General features: G+C 41.3%; 1 protein-coding gene across 1 annotated transcript in view; it reads right to left on the bottom strand.

Annotated features, from left to right (window-relative positions):
• LOC147659464 (peroxisomal membrane protein 11C-like) overlaps positions 1-18,929 on the bottom strand; it is a 32,459-nt gene extending 13,530 nt beyond the window's left edge. The window contains exons 1-2 of the mRNA XM_086951733.1: positions 18,679-18,929; positions 2,549-2,737 (exon numbers count right to left, since the gene is read on the bottom strand). Of these exons, the coding sequence (XP_086807859.1) occupies positions 2,549-2,737; positions 18,679-18,735 (246 nt within the window). The 5' untranslated portion in view covers positions 18,736-18,929. The remainder of the gene's footprint in view (positions 1-2,548; positions 2,738-18,678) is intronic.
• Positions 18,930-19,940: the final 1,011 nt, after the last annotated feature.

Here is a 19,940-nt window from a genome sequence, read left to right as displayed (position 1 = left end):
GGACTGGGAGATACCAGCACCGTTCCCTCGACATCGAAAGCAGCGGCAGTCTGGCTGAGATCAATCCCTTGAAAGCCTTTGAGCAGAAAATGTGTCTGGACACAAGATGAACCTTGCTCACTAGATAGGAGTAATTCCTTCCATTTAATCAGGAAAATGTGATTCCTATTGCTGGGTCTGGTGGCTCAGTTGAATAATGCGCCCATTACAGGGGCCTGTGCTCAACCTCATGGTCACAGGTTCAAATCTCGGCGGGTCCACTCAGCCTTTCATGCATCTGAGGTTGTTTAAATGAGTACCACTGAGTTGGGTAACAATAAACATCTGTTATTCAGTGCCAAGGTGCCTACGGGTGAATGTGCGCTTTACAAATACAGATGTTATGTTAAGGCAACATAAGAGTGGAAGGAAGGTGGGGGGTTAGGAGAAAGCCCCGATGCGCTCCCAATGTTCATCAATTCTTTCATTAAAGATCAACCAGGAAAGACTGAAATCCATGGATGATCTATAATAAAAAAATATAAGGGACCTCCTGTAACTAACACACGTTCCTAGGAGAGGGAAAATGCGGATAGCAGAACTGAATCGTTAGGCAACATAGTAGGTCAAACACATTTGATAACAGACCTTCAAATGAGTATCAATAAAAAGGAACAACTTAATGTACCAGAAACTTAGCAAAAATATTATTTTATCCTTTAAAAAGTGGCTAAAGACTACAACAGACAATACAAATAATGAATACCATTTCAATATCTACATTCCTTTATACAGAGATAAAATTGCTGATAAACCTCATTTGGCTCTCTGTCTAGTCTAGTAATATCAATCTGTATATACTGTATAAGTGAAAATTGGTGTTTATAAAAAACATATAACAGACATACAAGACTTGATACAATTGCTGAAACAGATTCAGAAGCCACTCAACTAATATTGAACACACATCACATTAAACAGATACAAATGTGGTACTGGTTCTTCAAAGTATCATGGATGAGCTACACATTCAAACTAAATACAGAAGCGCTCGCTCGAGATGTTTTGACCATTGGAGATGCGTGTGTGGAACACGGTTTGTTTGCCTATAGCTGTGGCAGTGAATTACGCCTCTTCCCCTATCCAGCGGTCGTTCTCTTTCTCAGCTGTATTTCCAAACCAATACCTCAATGTTTTATTGAAAGCAGGTTGTCACTTTACCATTTGTTATTGAAAGTTTTGGTAGATTTGGTGTCACGTGGTTTCAGACAGCCACCAGCTCAATGGCTGGATATGCCCGGAAGAGGACAATGGTACAAAAGTGATTCAGATTCCTGTCCCAAGTGGAGGCAGTCTTGAGTTGAGGAGTGGTGTTTGATGCCACATACATTTTTGGATGCTGAGGTTGAATAGGATATGGCCATACTCAACATGTGTCGATGGGCTGAAACCAGGGGCCACGGTGTCTGGGAGTATTGGAAATCAGGGTTGTGACCGGCCCCACGGTTTACTTCTTTAATACTCGACTAACACCAAGTTCGTCCCTATTGTTCAAAATCCCTTGAGCTTATCCATTTGAAGGTTGGTCTGCTAAATATTCAGATCTTAAAGGGGCGGGGAGGCCACTCACAAATGCTGGTCTTCCTCCTGAAAGTAAATGGACAAGGAAGCATCCCTCCCTTTGTCTTGCCTGCACGTACTGAGCATATAAATGTGGAGGCTGCGACTAAAAAGCATTATACAAATAGGTACACATGGTGCTCATGGAAGGGGGTTCTTAGTTCTTTACTTTAAGAGAAATCCCCTGATTCACACCTACTTAATTCTGAGAAGGACATTGTACTCATCTGATGGAACTTCTGAAAGGCCACTGATGAGGAAAGTAGTTGTGTAGTTCAAGAGGTATTCAGATGGGTGGAGAGGTGCCGATACTGTTTCAAGGGGTGAGGAAGGCGAACGTCGGATGGGTGGAGAGGCGCAGGTGCTGTTTCAAGGGGTGAGGAAGGCGAACGTCAGATGGGTGGAGAGGCGCAGGCGCTGTTTCAAGGGTTGAGGGAGGTAAATGTTCAACTGATGTGTTGGATGCTGCTGTGGGGATAATTGGCGGGAACCAGAGATCCGCCAGGCTTTCTTTGGTAGTACTGCCCCTCCCCTGCAGATTGCAATTTCCATTCTAGGTAAAAGGGAAGCAGTGATGTATGCAAAGGACTCTTGGCCAACATAAGTTTCACAGATGGTGCTGATCGAGCACACAGTGTTCTGGAGCACCGTGGCAGGTGGATAGTAGCCCAGAAATGGACGCCTGCAGGCAAAACCCAGACAAACCCACTCCCAAGTAGGACAATAATCCAATTATTTTAGGGTAAGTAGCTGTTGTTGGGTGAGTGGCGTGTATTACTGCTTTTCCACAATCCAGTGGTCGTGTATTTGAGTGGCTATTTTGAGTGACTAGAAACGGACAGGGATAAACAAAATCTAAGAGAGACACCTTAAGGTACTTCAATAAACCAATGGAATTAAAAACAATCGAATAACAGAATGATTTAAATAGGTCAATGTCACTTCTTACCATTTTTCCCAGGCCATACTGTTTGGAATAAGCGAACATCGACAGGTCATCGAAGAGACGGAGTACGACGCGGCAGTGACTCAGCTGCGAGGACACGGCCAGGAAACTGTTGCCAAACTCCAGCCTCCTGTCAGTTGTCTGCACCAGGACACCGCCAACCAGCTGACAGCCATAACAGAGTGTCCTGATCTAGGGGCACAAGGCACAGGAGGGCAGATTAACAATCAGTGCTTCCAACAGGAATCATTCCGGTCACGGGCTGACATCGAAGACCTTTGAGAGTGTAATGGTGCCATCCAAAAACCTAACTAAGTAACCTAGCCCAAGCTTCGAAAAACTATAAAAATGTTACCAGACCTGAAGGTCTAGTGACTACATTTAATACAAGACCCAAATGTAATGTACTTTATTCATAATCTGGTCTTAAATTGTGTGATCCTAGGAAAATATATTGTTTCACAGAGCCTTCGTGTTCTTTAATATCACGTATGAGAGCACCTTCAAATATGTGAGTTCAGCATGTCTGCTGTATTGAAAACTCTTTTCTTTGATTGATAAACTAAACTTTTTCCTTGAATTGGCCACAAGCTTTCCCACTGACATACAGTTTTACTGATAAAACTACATAGCCTACATAGCCTACAAAAGATTATGTGTTGAATCTGGGTTTCATCAAATGTCTATCATTTGCGCATCACCAAGTAAAGTGTTCCGATTGGTTAGATTATATTTAAATCTTCGTTTCCATCACGATTCAGATTTAAAAAACAAATGTGCTTTCCTAACTTCTGGTATATTTTGAAATATTTGCACTGTTCTTTTACAAGCTGCTTAAATGTTGTGTGTTAGGAAAACATACTCCCTGTACTCCAGCATAACTGTCGGACAGTTTATTTTACAAATCTTCTAACTTTGCAGTCAGAGAAAGAAAAGCAAACACCAGTCTCCGGGTTAAAATAAACATTAGTTTGTATGAAGACATAAGGTGACATTTGACCTCTGCATTTGAAGGAAGAAGCAAATGTGACAAAAGATAAAAAATAGATTTAAAGGCGTATTTATTGTTCCTTCACATTCTGAATTAACAGAACACCCGTTCTTTGTCAGCTTGAGCTCCCCCATCAGAAAAAGGACAGGACACAAACAGAGCTCGCCATGATAAAATGGTTGACCATAGCGAATGGGTGAGTAGATGTTTCGAGGCCTCTACAGACACCTCTAGCACCACAGGGCTATAAGTGAACTTTGGTGTACCCCAAGCACCCATGGCCTCCATCTTGAACTTCAGTCTAAACATGGAACATCTTGGGAGTCGTTGTTGACATTGAAGGAGTCAAGTTCAGGCACATGGAGAGGATACCCAACTCTATCTGAAAGTCTCCTCTCAAAAGGCCACTGAGAGTCGAAAGCCGACACGTATCCAAGTTTGTATGTTGAGTGCTAACCACACAGTCTAAATGAATGTTCATCATGAACAATAACAACAAAATAAACAGACCCCGGATCGTCGTTCCGAAATGAATACGAGCGTGTTCATAAAATGCCACAAATGCAACAATTCTACAAACCACAATCAACAGCAAATTCAGACTATCCAACATTAGCATCCTATCAGCAAAGACTAAAAGAGCACCTTGATGAAGCCAACTTAAGAACCATCGATGGAACACTGGTCTATTCTGAGCTAGATGGTGGTACCATGATACTCACAGATCCCGGGTGCTCAAGTGATCCCAATGAAGATCGTTCTGCATGTTGCCTTGGCACTCAAAGGACAAAAGAAGTGCAACTATTGATGGACCTGCCTACTGGCTACCCCGGGAAGTCCGGATCCCATTTACGAACTCCTACATCAAATACATAGAAAGTCTAACCAACAAACCAACATCCATGCATCAAAGTCTCAGGCCCTCAGAAGGTCAATGCAGCACACTAATCCATGGTCCACAAAACTCTAAGCTGAGCAAAACTGAAAATAAAGGCTTGGTAGATTTTGAGCAAGGCACCCAGGATATGATGCACTGTCAAGCCAGGCACTGGGCCCAGACCATTGCTGCCACCGTTCAGAAAGAAGCAACACCTCCATTCCAGCAAGCAGCCCTCCACTCAGAATTGATAAGGAACTGACCACTGCCTACTGACCACTGGATGCAGCTGCCCCACCTTCCCAGCTTGTGTTTGGTCATGACTTGTTCTCTCCCTTACTACTACATACTATGCTTACTTGCTTCCCTGTAAGTTTTCGCTACAGATTCCTACTAAAGGCTTCGACTTGGCTCACAGATCTCTGCATTACCCAGCAGCGCCATCCTATACCTTTAAGAGGAGATGTAGGTTTCCCTGTAGGACTTTCGGGTTTACTCATGCAGTCCTGAAGAAGAAACCACACAAACAAAGAGTAGGAATATGCAACATGAGTTATGCAAAGTCTGAACATGGAAAGGAAGAGCGGGAATAGGTTGAGTAATTGCTTTATGCTCCTCCTGTCTGTACATCTAATTTTCAGTCCTTGGACAACTCACAGAGCATTAAACTGAACAGAAAAGCAAGTGCTGGAATTACACCACCGGTATAAATGTTATTTAAAAAGTATAAAATGACATAAAATTAGGCGCATGAGTCTGCACGGCGCACCATGCGTCCACTGGTTTCTTTAGTGAGATGTGCAGACAGCTCCAAGTACTGTGGGAAAACAGCAGGTTTCACCAGGCAGTGGATGTTTGATGGACTGGTTAGGACATCTTTAGTGCCTGGTAAGAAGTGCCTGGAGCCAGTGCGTGATTGACCTGGTGGGTGTCAGCATATCTGAAATCTGCCAGTGCCTGGCTGTTTAAAAGAGCGAGTAAGTGTTGGCATGCATGGGCACTTCTTAGGAGACCGAGGACCCTAGGAGACTCCCCAGGATAGACAGAGGGGCAGCCCCTGGGTTTCATAGGTGGGCAGAGACAGCTTGAGCTGCTCACGGGTTGCTTGCTTATAGGGATCTTGAAAGAGCAAAGAAGCATATAACTTGACGGTTAGCATAGAGGTAATGCTGATAGCCATCAGTGATGAATTTCCATGGTATTTACCTTTTATGTCACTTCCCTAAAACCCATTCACATTCATTTCTCAGTGTAAATATACACCCCCTTTTTATGTCGAGCCTAGAGCCAGCGCGCATGTGCTGCTCTGAGGAGACTTATTGTAAAGGAGCAGGGAATGGAAGCCCAGCACACTCTCCACCCATATTTGCCACTGGCTTGTGTCATTTTCCGTCCTAAATGATGACTTCTATTTCGTCAGTAGGCATGTTAGTCCATCCTTAGTACCACCTCCTCTTTCTTTGTCACCTCCCAGGGCGACTGGCCCCTTTACTCCGGTTGTTACACGGTACGTCTTATTTAGATTGTGAGCACTATTTTCTTTAATGAGGTTCTCCTACTGCAGGAATAACATGCTTTGGTGTCTTCTTTACTCCCCCTCTCCTTTCCGTCCTCCCGTTGTGACTTCTCTTCTGACCGCCCACCCTCCTGTTGTCCGTGCCTTCTCCCCCCATCCCCCCGTTGTCCGTGCCGTCTCGCCCCCACTGCTCTCCCTCCTGTTGTCCGTGCCATCTCCTCATCCGCACTCCCTCCCATTGTCCGTGATGCCTATAATTTTTTCTTTTGCAATGATGGGCATGGGTCGAAGCCAAACAGGTTGATGAGCCTAGATTGCAGTTAGACTGTACTTCGAACTAGCCCTGGAAGGTCTCTGATGAGACTGTAGATGAGCTCTTCTTCAGTCCAGGGAGACATCCTATTCCAACACAGGTGTTGGCAGATCAGCCTGGTTATTCAATAGTTCTCCAAACATTGTCAAAGTTTTTCTCAGCATTAATTTTGCTGCTTGGGAACAACAGTAAAACTACTTACATCAACTTAAATCTTAAAACTACACTTTTGTAACTCAGCCATGTGGGCGCCGATGGAGGGAAACACCAACAAACTGCACGGATGGATCTAAATATTATCTTACCTCAGCTGAGGGTCAGGGTTCTTGGCCTTAGGAACCTACTGCATGCTTTTTGCGCCTCTGTCTCCAGGACCCCAGACTTACCAAGCCGCACTGGGATACCAAAACATACTAAGGGCTTGCTTCTCTGGACCTTAACAATAGAAGTGAAGATGGAACAGCTTCCCGGATAACTTTATTGCTTCTATCTAAAAAGTCATCATGTCACAGATTGTTGCTTAGGGGCAAGATTACAGCATTCCCTAGCAGTCCAGGACTAGTAATTCCTAGGAAATTGGGGGGATAGGTATAGGAATACTTTTTTCAAGTATATTTGTAAAAACAAATTCTATATCCCTATTCACAGGTTAGTAGACTGGAGTGCATCATACGGGCCTGATTTCAGCAGTGCGGCGTGTGCAGATCTGAAAGGTGTGTTTATTTACAGAGACCCAAGAGGACAGAGTACAACGGGAGGCCTCGGTCCACAGTGCAAGCCACCAATGAAGGGACACATTTGAGGTTCATGTCAGGACAGGCCCAATTTTTACAGCTAACCAATAAGACAACAGCAGCTACTGTCTTGCATTCCCAGAAATACACACTGAATGACACATCACAACTTCGAAAATGGGCTGCTTCCCACTTGCAGAAGTGCCAATGTAGTTACAAAGTAGGGCTGAGGAACTTGTCCTTCCAGGAACACAGAGATATGGGTGGCAATAATTCCAAGTATGAATACACCGCACTGGCGACAGACGCCAGCAGGCGATGCACTTACGGCTGATCTGTGGGCAGCATGGAACACTCAGGTACACAACATCCCTCCCCAGAAGACCACAAAACCAATGTGCTTTAACTTATCTGATCTGGACAGGGTTCTGCCTCCTCCGGATACTCCTCTACGAGTGAGGTTCTGCACAACTTACCATAATCACCAATCTCTGACTGCCCTTGGACCATAACAAGTATTCTAGGCAATATGCTTCACTTAAGGCAGCATTATGTTATACTAGCCAAAACATTTCGATTTAAACACCATATACAGATGATATGCAGCTCAATGTCCATCTCACCGAGAGAACATCAGCAATCCAACATCACTGACTGTCTCTGTGCCAATATGGCTGTGAGAGCCTGAACTTCGCTCTAATTTTAGACAAGCCATATTACAAACTATGAGCTGGGACCCCTAAGCCATTGAAATAGTGAAGGCCGCTGCACTCCCTTGTAATGATAGTCTAGAAGAATTGTAATCAGTTTTCAAATCTTATAGGTACTACAGGTGTTCACCTCCTGGGTCCCGAGGTGCTAGCAATAGAATAATAAAGAAAATCTTACTACGAGTAAGAATGACCTGTAGTACTCTTGAGCATGAAAAAATGCTAAATGTTTGTTCACAAATGTATTCCAAATAAAAGGATGGATTTACTCCAGGATATTTGTCATAGTTTCAACTGTTTATTCGTTGAACATCATATTTACTTCATATGATTGAATAGTCACGACGTAATTTTCCAAAGTCAATCATACATAAACAACATGTATAAGATCCACATGGTTTTAGAATCCCCAATGCATTTCGCACATCAGTGCGCTTCCTCAGGGGGTCTGTGAAATAAAGAAAAATGAAACTACTAAGTATTCAAAAAGTATGTGGAGCGCGGAAGTACAAGGTAATGAATAATGTTACTGAAAAAGTAATTACCACAAAAATAAACGTAAATTGCACCCCCATGCAAGTGTGGTAAGATATGTAGATCAAATGAAATATAGAAAAGATGAGAGCATCCACAGTATACATATTAGTAGAAAAGGGCAAGCCTTAAAGGGTGCCAAACTTAGAAGAATGAAAAGTGCTCGAAAATGCCAAAGCCACATCCCATGTAAATACGCACAGTGATAAACTGAATGGGACAAGAACACGCAAGTGTTAGAGAACCAAGAAATCCCAACATTGTGCCTGAAGAATAAAATCACTGCTACGATGTTCGAAAAAAAATCTTACCGCGTATGCAAGGAAATGGCAGAACACCGTGTGTGGGCGAAAGCCAGGTTCCAATGACAGGAAGAACCCGGAAGACGCCACGCATGCGCGCGTGAGTGTTAAAAAGCTAGTGAGAGTAGACATAAAAGACGGGCGTGCTAGCGCCTAACGTAAATAAAACATAGATAAAGGACAGTATTCTAGATAAACAAAAATAGGTAAAAGCGAAGCAGCCAGAAATAATCGGAGCCTGTAGATAATAATAAGTGTAAAAGAGGAAAATGAAGAAAGTAAGTTAAAGTAAGACACGAAGTGTATGCTTGTATATAAATGTGGCTACCAGTAAAAACACGGGGGGTACACTTGGAAAATAAAGCCAACATACAAAGGTATAGCTCAGCATACAAGAGTCTGAGAACACATATTAAATTGAAGACAACCATATCACAGCTTAATAGAAAGACCGATCTGTACTACATAACGAGTAATATCAAACAGCACATTAATGCATCATAAATGGCAACTAAATTCTAAACGTTCATTGAGTCCTTTCGGTTGGACCGCCCGAAGGCGGTAAATCCAATACAGCTCACGTTGTAGTAAGTTTTTATTGTTGTCTTGATGTGGTAGTTTGTCAATAGTTTCCAAAATTAGAAATCTTATTTGGCTTGGATTGTGTGACTGTTGGATGAAGTGTGAAGCAATACATGATTTAAGGTTTCTGGTGCGAATGTTACTCCGATGTTCATTTAACCTAGTTTTGATTTTACGTTCAGTTTTGCCCACGTATGGGAGGCCACAAGGGCATTTGATCATGTATATCACATTTTGTGTATCGCATGTGCGTTCACACGAAGGTTGATGGTGGTACCCTGGGTAGGGTGAGTCATAGTAGATCCAAGAATTATACTGTTGCAGTGACTGCAGTTGTGGCATGGAATAGTTCCTTTGTAGATAATGTCACGGGTAATTGATGGTTGTTTGATCAGTTGTTGTATTGTTTTAGTGCGTTTGTATGCAAAAATAGGTAGTTGGTCAAAAATTTGATTGAAATCTGTTTCTGATTGTAGGAGTGGCCAGTGTTTGCGAATTACCTCTTTGATTTGACAAGAGTGAGTAGAATATTTAGATGTAAACACAAGTCGGGTGTCCTGTTGTTGAACCTTAGGTTTAGGTTTGAGTAGTTCTTCTCGAATCTTGAGATTGACCCTGTGTTCAGCACAAACTGTGGTGTTTTTAGGATATCCACGCTGGTGGAATATTTCCACTATTTTAGAACTGTTGGTTCTGAATGCTTCCTCTGTGGAAGCAATCCGTTTGGCTCTCAATAGCTGAGAGTATGGTAGGTGCCGCTTGAGACTTGGTTGGTGGAAACTTTATAGTGTAAGTAGTTATTGCAATCCGTGGCTTTGGTGTAAACAGAGGTTCTGAATTTGGTGTCATGTAGTTGAACAAGTACATCCAGAAATGGAATTTCAGTCTTGTTGAGGGTATGAGTGAATTGAATCCGTTCATTAACAGTGTTGAGGTGATTAATTGCAGCAAAAAGTTGAGTCTCCGTACCTAGCCAAACAAGGAAAATATCATCAATATATCTGTAGTACGCACATATAAAAGGTTGCCAGAGTGCGTTGTGGAGTATGTGTTGGAGTTCAAATGTATACATGAACAGATTGGCATATGCCGGAGCAGCACAGTTGCCCATTGCTACTCCAGACAGTTGTAAGTAGTACTGATGATCGGGAGTCTTGAAGTAACTGTGTTGTAGAATGAATTGCATGAGTTCTATTATAAACACCTGAAGTTCCAATGGTTTGTCAGTTTGTACTAGAGCTGTCTCTAGTGCTTCCAATCCCAGATTGTGCGGGATGGAGGTGTAAAAGGCGTTTACATCAATTGTACATAAAATGATGGGTTGGTCACTAGGAATCACAATTTGTTCTAATTTATTAAGGAAATCCGTAGTATCCTGAATGTATGTGGTCATACCTTTGACACTTGATTGTAGGTGTTTGTCAATGTAAGCTCCAGTGGGAGCGTGTATAGAATTGGTGGTACTTACAATTGGTCTGAAAGGCGGTTGTCTCAAATTCTTGTGAATTTTTGGTACTAGGTAGATGTATGGTACCTGAGGATAATCCTTGATAAGGTATCTTTTGTCTCTGTCAGAAATGGTGTTGGAAGATACAGCTTTGTTGACGATCTTAAGTAGTATCTCTTTGAAAGCGAAGGTGGGATCAGAATTCAACAACATATATAAATCGGTATTGTGTAAATGTTCTTTGAGGCCTTCAAAGTAAAACGTAGACTCCATAACAACAATGGCACCACCCTTGTCAGCTTTACATATGGTCAATATCTGATTGTTAGCAAGTTGTTGTATAGCTTGTCTTTCAGGGATCGTGAGATTACTCCGATGACTCTTTTGAGTGTCAAACATTACGTGTAAGTCTTGTTGTACTGCTTTTTCAAAAACATCCAGAACCTTGTGGCTGGTAGGGGCCATAAAATTACTGGGAGGACGTAAACCCATGAGGGTGTCTTTATCTTGAGTATTGGAAGGTACACAAATGTTCTCGAAGAAATGTCTTAACCGTAGTGTTCTCATTAATTTGTAAAATGAGATGGAAATTTCAAGTTCATTGGTTTGATACGTAAGGACAAAGTTTAACCCTTTTTGTAGGACTTGTTGTTGAGTGTGGTTGAGTGGACTTTGAGAGATATTAACCACTAGATTCTGTGGCTTCTGGTCGATTTCGCTGGTGGAAGTAGGTTGTCTCTGATGTTTGAACCTCCTCGATCGTCGATTGGTTCGGGGCCTACATCTAAAAAAGGATCCGCAGTAGTAGTGCTAGTTGAATCTGTGGCATTTTTAGAGGTGGTTGGTTGTTCAGTTCTTGTACTCTCAGTTGAGGGTTGTTGTCTAGGTTTACCTCGTGGGGGCATCCTGCGTGTGGAATCATCAGAAGATGATGTCTCTCCGTCTGTAGATCGGTTCGTGGGATTACGGTTTTGTCTAATTACTTTTTCAGTAACATTATTCATTACCTTGTACTTCCGCGCTCCACATACTTTTTGAATACTTAGTAGTTTCATTTTTCTTTATTTCACAGACCCCCTGAGGAAGCGCACTGATGTGCGAAATGCATTGGGGATTCTAAAACCATGTGGATCTTATACATGTTGTTTATGTATGATTGACTTTGGAAAATTACGTCGTGACTATTCAATCATATGAAGTAAATATGATGTTCAACGAATAAACAGTTGAAACTATGACAAATATCCTGGAGTAAATCCATCCTTTTATTTGGAATACATTTGTGAACAAATATTTAGCATTTTTTCATGCTCAAGAGTACTACAGGTCATTCTTACTCATAGCAAGATTTTCTTTATTATTCTATTGCTAGCACCTCGGGACCCAGGAGGTGAACACCTGTAGTACCTATAAGATTTGAAAACTGATTACAATTCTTCTAGACTATCATTACAAGGGAGTGCAGCGGCCTTCACTATTTCATTATTTCCCTACTGGCTCAATCCGCGACTGCACCCAAAACCATGTCGTATGCAGACATAGCTGGCTTAACCAGCAATAAAGCTGATACTTTTGAATTCAACACCAATGATACCGATAGGATCTACTCATTGATTCAGGAGCCGGAATACATTGCATCAAGTACAGGGTCAATTCAAGCCAATGTGCGTCAACTACTATTCACAGCCAAACGAGAGATCAACCAAAGGCTTCATGCCTCAACACTCATCAGATATCACCGCGTCCAACGCATCCCCAGAGGTCTGCGAATACCTCTTAAGTCAACATTGTGTAAAAACAATCCGCGTTTCACGGTAAAGTGGTTTGGCATACTTAATAAATGCTCACTAGACCTGATACTTCTGATTGTTGAAGAACTTTCTAAACTATTAGAGGAACTCGAAAACGAGGTCAAGAAACTCAAACAGGAACTCAGACAAAAAATTACAACAGAGGAGTTCTCTACCATCTTAGAGGACATCAACAGCAAACTTGATACATATATTAAAGAAATTAATGAAAGAAAACTGCGCAAGTTCAAACGTGATACGGTTGATTATAAACTGGGGGAGGTATACAATTGGGCCGAGATCTATGCGGCCAGGAGACAAAACCGTAATCCCACCAACCGATCTACAGACGGAAAGACATCATCTTCTGATGATTCCACACGCAGGATGCCCCCACGAGGTAAACCTAGACAACAACCCTCAACTGAGAGTACAAGAACTGAACAACCAACCACCTCTAAAAATGCCACAGATTCAACTACCACTACTACTGCGGATCCTTTTTTAGATGTAGGCCCCGAACCAATCGACGATCGAGGAGGTTCAAACATCAGAGACAACCTACTTCCACCAACGAAATCGACCAGAAGCCACAGAATCTAGTGGTTAATATCTCTCAAAGTCCACTCAACCACACTCAACAACAAGTCCTACAAAAAGGGTTAAACTTTGTCCTTACGTATCAAACCAATGAACTTGAAATTTCCATCTCATTTTACAAATTCATGAGAACACTACGGTTAAGACATTTCTTCGAGAACATTTGTGTACCTTCCAATACTCAAGATAAAGACACCCTCATGGGTTTACGTCCTCCCAGTAATTTTATGGCCCCTACCAGCCACAAGGTTCTGGATGTTTTTGAAAAAGCAGTACAACAAGACTTACACATAATGTTTGACACTCAAAAGAGTCATCGGAGTAATCTCACGATCCCTGAAAGACAAGCTATCCAACAACTTGCTAACAATCAGACATTGACCATATGTAAAGCTGACAAGGGTGGTGCCATTGTTGTTATGGAGTCTACGTTTTACTTTGAAGGCCTCAAAGAACATTTACACAATACCGATTTATATATGTTGTTGAATTCTGATCCCACCTTCGCTTTCAAAGAGATACTACTTAAGATCGTCAACAAAGCTGTATCTTCCAACACCATTTCTGACAGAGACAAAAGATACCTTATCAAGGATTATCCTCAGGTACCATACATCTACCTAGTACCAAAAATTCACAAGAATTTGAGACAACCGCCTTTCAGACCAATTGTAAGTACCACCAATTCTATACACGCTCCCACTGGAGCTTACATTGACAAACACCTACAATCAAGTGTCAAAGGTATGACCACATACATTCAGGATACTACGGATTTCCCCTAATAAATTAGAACAAATTGTGATTCCTAGTGACCAACCCATCATTTTATCTACAATTGATCTAAACGCCTTGTACACCTCCATCCCGCACAATCTGGGATTGGAAGCACTAGAGACAGCTCTAGTACAAACTGACAAACCATTGGAACTTCAGGTGTTTATAATAGAACTCATGCAATTCATTCTACAACACAGTTACTTCAAGACTCCCGATCATCAGTACTACTAACAACGGTCTGGAGTAGCAATGGGCAACTGTGCTGCTCCGGCATATGCCAATCTGTTCATGTATACATTTGAACTCCAACACATACTCCACAACGCACTCTGGCAACCTTTTATATGTGCGTACTACAGATATATTGATGATATTTTCCTTGTTTGGCAAGGTACGGAGACTCAACTTTTTGCTGCAATTAATCACCTCAACACTGTTAATGAACGGATTCAATTCACTCATACCCTCAACAAGACTGAAATTCCATTTCTGGATGTACTTGTTCAACTACATGACACCAAATTCAGAACCTCTGTTTACACCAAAGCCACGGATCGCAATAACTACTTACACCATAAAAGTTTCCACCAACCAAGTCTCAAGCGGCACCTACCATACTCTCAGCTATTGAGAGCCAAACGGATTGCTTCCACAGAGGAAGCATTCAGAACCAACAGTTCTAAAATAGTGGAAAAATTCCACCAGCGTGGATATCCTAAAAACACCACAGTTTGTGCTGAACACAGGGTCAATCTCAAGATTCGAGAAGAACTACTCAAACCTAAACCTAAGGTTCAACAACAGGACACCCGACTTGTGTTTACATCTAAATATTCTACTCACTCTTGTCAAATCAAAGAGGTAATTCGCAAACACTGGCCACTCCTACAATCAGAAACAGATTTCAATCAAATTTTTGACCAACTACATATTTTTGCATACAAACTCACTAAAACAATACAACAACTGATCAAACAACCATCAATTACCAGTGACATTATCTACAAAGGAACTATTCCATGCCACAACTGCAGTCACTGCAACAGTATAATTCCTGGATCTACTATGACTCACCCTACCCAGGGTACCACCATCAACCTTCGTGTGAACGCGACATGCGATACACAAAATGTGATATACATGATCAAATGCCCTTGTGGCCTCCCATACGTGGGCAAAACTGAACGTAAAATCAAAACTAGGTTAAATGAACATCGGAGTAACATTCGCACCAGAAACCTTAAATCATGTATTGCTTCACACTTCATCCAACAGTCACACAATCCAAGCCAAATAAGATTTCTAATTTTGGAAACTATTGACAAACTACCACATCAAGACAACAATAAAAACTTACTACAACGTGAGCTGTATTGGATTTACCGCCTTCGGGCGGTCCAACCGAAAAGACTCAACGAACGTTTAGAATTTAGTTGCCATTTATGATGCATTAATGTGCTGTTTGATATTACTCGTTATGTAGTACAGATCGGTCTTTCTATTAAGCTGTGATATGGTTGTCTTCAATTTAATATGTGTTCTCAGACTCTTGTATGCTGAGCTATACCTTTGTATGTTGCCTTTATTTTCCAAGTGTACCCCCTGTGTTTTTACTGGTAGCCACATTTATATACAAGCCTACACTTCGTGTCTTACTTTAACTTACTTTCTTCGTTTTCCTCTTTTACACTTATTATTATCTACAGGCTCCGATTATTTCTGGCTGCTTCGCTTTTACCTATTTTTGTTTATCTAGAATACTGTCCTTTATCTATGTTTTATTTACGTTAGGCGCTAGCACGCCCGTCTTTTATGTCTACTCTCACTAGCTTTTTAACACTCACGCGCGCATGCGTGGCGTCTTCCGGGTTCCTCCTGTCATTGGAACCTGGCTTTCGCCCACACACGGTGTTCTGCCATTTCCTTGCATACGCGGTAAGATTTTTTTCGAACATCGTAGCGGTGATTTTATTCTTCAGGCACAATGTTGGGATTTCTTGGTTCTCTAACACTTGCGTGTTCTTGTCCCATTCAGTTTATCACTGTGCGTATTTACATGGGATGTGGCTTTGGCATTTTCGAGCACTTTTCATTCTTCTAAGTTTGGCACCCTTTAAGGCTTGCCCTTTTCTACTAATATGTATACTGTGGATGCTCTCATCTTTTCTATATTTCATTTGATCTACATATCTTACCACACTTGCATGGGGGTGCAATTTACGTTTATTTTTGTGGTAATTACTTTTTCAGTAACATTATTCATTACCTTGTACTTCCGCGCTCCACATACTTTTTGAATACTTAGTAGTTCCATTTTTCTTTATTTCGCAGACCCCCTGAGGAAGCGCACTGATGTGCGAAATGCATTGGGGATTCTAAAACCATGTGGATCTTATACATGTTGTTTATGTATGATTGACTTTGGAAAATTACGTTGTGACTATTCAATCATATGAAGTAAATATGATGTTCAACGAATAAACAGTTGAAACTATGACAAATATCCTGGAGTAAATCCATCCTTTTATTTGGAATACATTTGTGAACAAACATTTAGCATTTTTTCATGCTCAAGAGTACTACAGGTCATTCTTACTCGTAGTAAGATTTTCTTTATTACCCCTAAGCCATTGCCATACCATGTCACTCCCACAAAAAGACCCCCAATGCCATTTTGACAACTAAATGACCTGTCCAAATACATTACGAAAAAACACACATGCGCAAATACAATTTGCGCTGGAAGTACTCTGCCGTTCCCAACACATCACTCGGCCGTGCTGCTGATCACGCCTCCAACAAACGTAAAACCAAGCTGCCATTCAAGTCCATGACATCCGAAAGATGTCACTACTGCTAGATCAAGTCCACATTAGGTTAAAAGATGCGTGTTTTTAAATAAATACTTTCACGAGAGACCTTCTAGTTATGTGTAGTGGAGGGCATAAATTGCATAATTTGCTGCAGCATAATGACCAGAAAATTATGTGAAACCCAGAGTAATTATGCGAGAAGAGTAATTTCGCATTTATTGCTTTTTTCTTAGCGCAAAAATGCCCCCTTGAGTCAAAAATGGCCGAGGAGATGCATTTGGCGCTAAAAAATAGCGCTAAATGCATCAGAACATGAGTAGCAGCCAATTTCTCCCAACGTAACCCTGGCGCTTAGTGCTATTTTCTTAACACAAGATGCACTGTTGTGCCCAAAATGGTTGCGAGGAAGCATTTTGTGCAAAGACACTAGGGTTATATGCAAACAACATGAACAGCAGCACGGCTGCTCACACTCGCTACATTTGTTGTTTATGTACTTCTTATCCCCCAAAAAATTTTCTTGACTAAGCGAGAGAGCATAGTTGCGTAACTATTGGAAATTCCGTGTCAAAGAGTAACGTAGAATCACCAAGACTATTCCAATTACTACAGCATAATTAAAATTACTCCAGGCCCTACTTCAATGTGGAAAGGTGCCACCACAAAACTCTACCCATTTATGCATTGAAGGAGTCTCTCCGAAAAGGCTTGAAAAACCCCACTTATACTGCACCCACATTAAATTCCCAGATGCATCAAGTTGGCATGCTCATGGGAGGACATGTTGTGTGGTGGATGAATTGTTCTACTAATACCTGGTTCTAATCTCGGCTTTGACACTTGACAATAAATGTGTGATAAGGGACATATCACTTTACCTGCCTGTATCTCAAAGCATAGCAGGATACAGTGCTAGTAACAATGTGTATATACCAACTGCTCATAGGGTTCTCTAACACTACAGAGACTCCCAACAGTAATATCACTACTACAACATATGATGGACATATTTCATGACTGTGGATAATCAGATTACTTACCGATTCCTGTTGCAAGAATTATCACTTCTCTGAACAGTATGTCTTTCTTTAAAAAGCACTTAATACATGCAAATGTAATAACCGTACATCAGTAAGAGGTTCTCACACCTCAAGTATAAATTAATATGCTTTATGCAGTGCTTTATATTCAATATTATCCTGTTCCTGTATGTTTTCAGGTTTATCGGGTAAGGGAACTGAGAGGACAATTTTGTCCAGACGTACATAAAGAGAACTTGAAGGGAAAGCAAATGTGGGCAGGGTCTGTACTTTGTGTTCACCAACACAAAGTTATCTGATAGGTCACAAAGCCCGGGATCCATTTGATATTGGGTCCTGACAGTCTATGCCACATGTCTAGTCACAAATCTCCTCTAGCATTGCCTTTTTCCCATCCCATCTGATCTCTGTGTTGCTTGGATCTAGAATCATGCGATTTGAAATACTAAAAGAAATAAGTGAAAAAATAAATACGTGATGTAAACCCGAGCACGGGTCCCCTGGGGTTACACATTCAGATGTATTACAAAAGAAACCTCAGTGCGTTAATGAACCAGTGGACGCAAGTACCCCTTGTAGGTCAAAGGTGAAAACACTAAAGCGCCTTCTTTCTTCCACAGTGGAAATGAAAAAGTTGATGTTAATCTTCCCTGAACTCAGCTCAGCATATTTCCTGCAGATTGTGAACCTCGAGCACATAAAACCACCATTAAACCTTTCAGAAACAAAACATAGAATTTAAAATAAGAAAATTCGATTTGGGTGAATGCCTAATAATTCTCTGGTTATTAAGAGCACCCAAAATGAGTACTTCAAAATTGCATTTTCAGCCTCGGTAAAACAAACATGTGACTTTTTTTTCCAACTGTGGGATTTACACACAATTAAAGAAACTAATTTTTCAGTTAAAAGGGTAAGTAAAATACAATTTATTCCGAATCACCAAATTTGCTTGTACAGCCCCAAGAGATACAGTGGAGCAGGTCTGCCACAAAGTACAATGACAATAAAGAAATTATATGGGAAAGGAGGACATGTCCTAAATACTACATGATTGACAGACACACACTCCTTACATGCAGGCAGGGGGCTGTCTGAACTCACCAGCCTGTCTCTACCCCTGTAGGACTCCAGCAGCTCCACCAGGTACTCTGTCCCCATGGCAGGTGCTCTGCGCCAGCCCCAGACAGGAGCCTCCCCCCAGGCACCAGCAGTGATGGGGTGACAGAGGCGCAGCCTGGACTGAGCACTTCAGACTGTGCACCTTTGCACCAGTGACAGCACCGAGGGGAGGAGGAGGGCACAGCCGGGCAGGGGACGGGATTATGGCGGCCATCTTGGAATGGTGAAGTAGTCAGTGAAAAATAGGCGCTAATAAAGGAACAGAATAAAACATTTCTCATTTACCTATCGTTTTAAAAAAATATGCCCAATTTATTTCCGAAAATCATTGAAGGTATATTCTCTGAAAATAGCGCGGGTACTCATAAAACACATATTGAGTGCATTGTAAAATAATGCATTTTTCGAAAACAAATAACAAACGGAAATAAAATATTACATTATTTCAGGAAAATGTGATGGTATTTTCCAATTTGAAATTGCCAGATTCCATAAATAGTAAACATGGTTCCTTCAAAATGGCGGCTATTTTCATAACTGGGGAGAGATGGGTCAAGATTATCATTATGATGCGTTTGTTAGTTGAATGAGATCACAATGGATCTGTTTTGGGTCCTCGTTTGGCGGCCATTTTGAAAAGGGCATTTTACAGTAAACAGTTATGATTTTCTCACGTGAGATAAAGCATCACATCTTTCCTTTTATTATCGATTATGTAACCTCATTTTTAAACCTGTTCGACGCCATCTAAATCATTCTACCAAGTAGTTCTTTTAAGGGAGGTGCTCACGTTTTTAATCAACTTTTGTTGGCTTTTTTAAAATATAGTCCTAATTTCCTTTTTTAAAGTTACATTATCTAAATGCATTTTTATGGGGTCTCAAAAACTGTCCCGGAGTAAAATAGACATGTCAAGTGCAACATCTTGTTGTTAGTCATAAAAATGTTTGTAAAGCACATATTTAAGTACGGTAAGTGGTTTCAGTGACCAAAAAGCCAAATTGTTATATAGGCGGAGACAATAAAAATTAAGCGCCTATAGTTTTGGAAGTCGATCCCCTTTTTGGTAGTTTAAGTACGTTATCACCTAAATGTTTGGGAGTAATTTTGTAAGTCAACAAGAAGGTGAGGTGGCAGGTGTATTCTGCAGATTTACATTTTGAAATTTTGTAAGAAAAATGGAAGGCGGGGCTGTCAACGGCGTTTATAAACTCTGTTTTGGCACTGACAGACTAGAGCGTGGA

Source organism: Lissotriton vulgaris, unplaced genomic scaffold (assembly GCF_964263255.1).
Source record: "Lissotriton vulgaris unplaced genomic scaffold, aLisVul1.2 SCAFFOLD_1376, whole genome shotgun sequence".
NCBI classification, from domain to species: domain Eukaryota; kingdom Metazoa; phylum Chordata; class Amphibia; order Caudata; family Salamandridae; genus Lissotriton; species Lissotriton vulgaris.
Note: the sequence above shows the minus strand (reverse complement) of the source record. Positions and strands in the feature narration are given on the sequence as shown.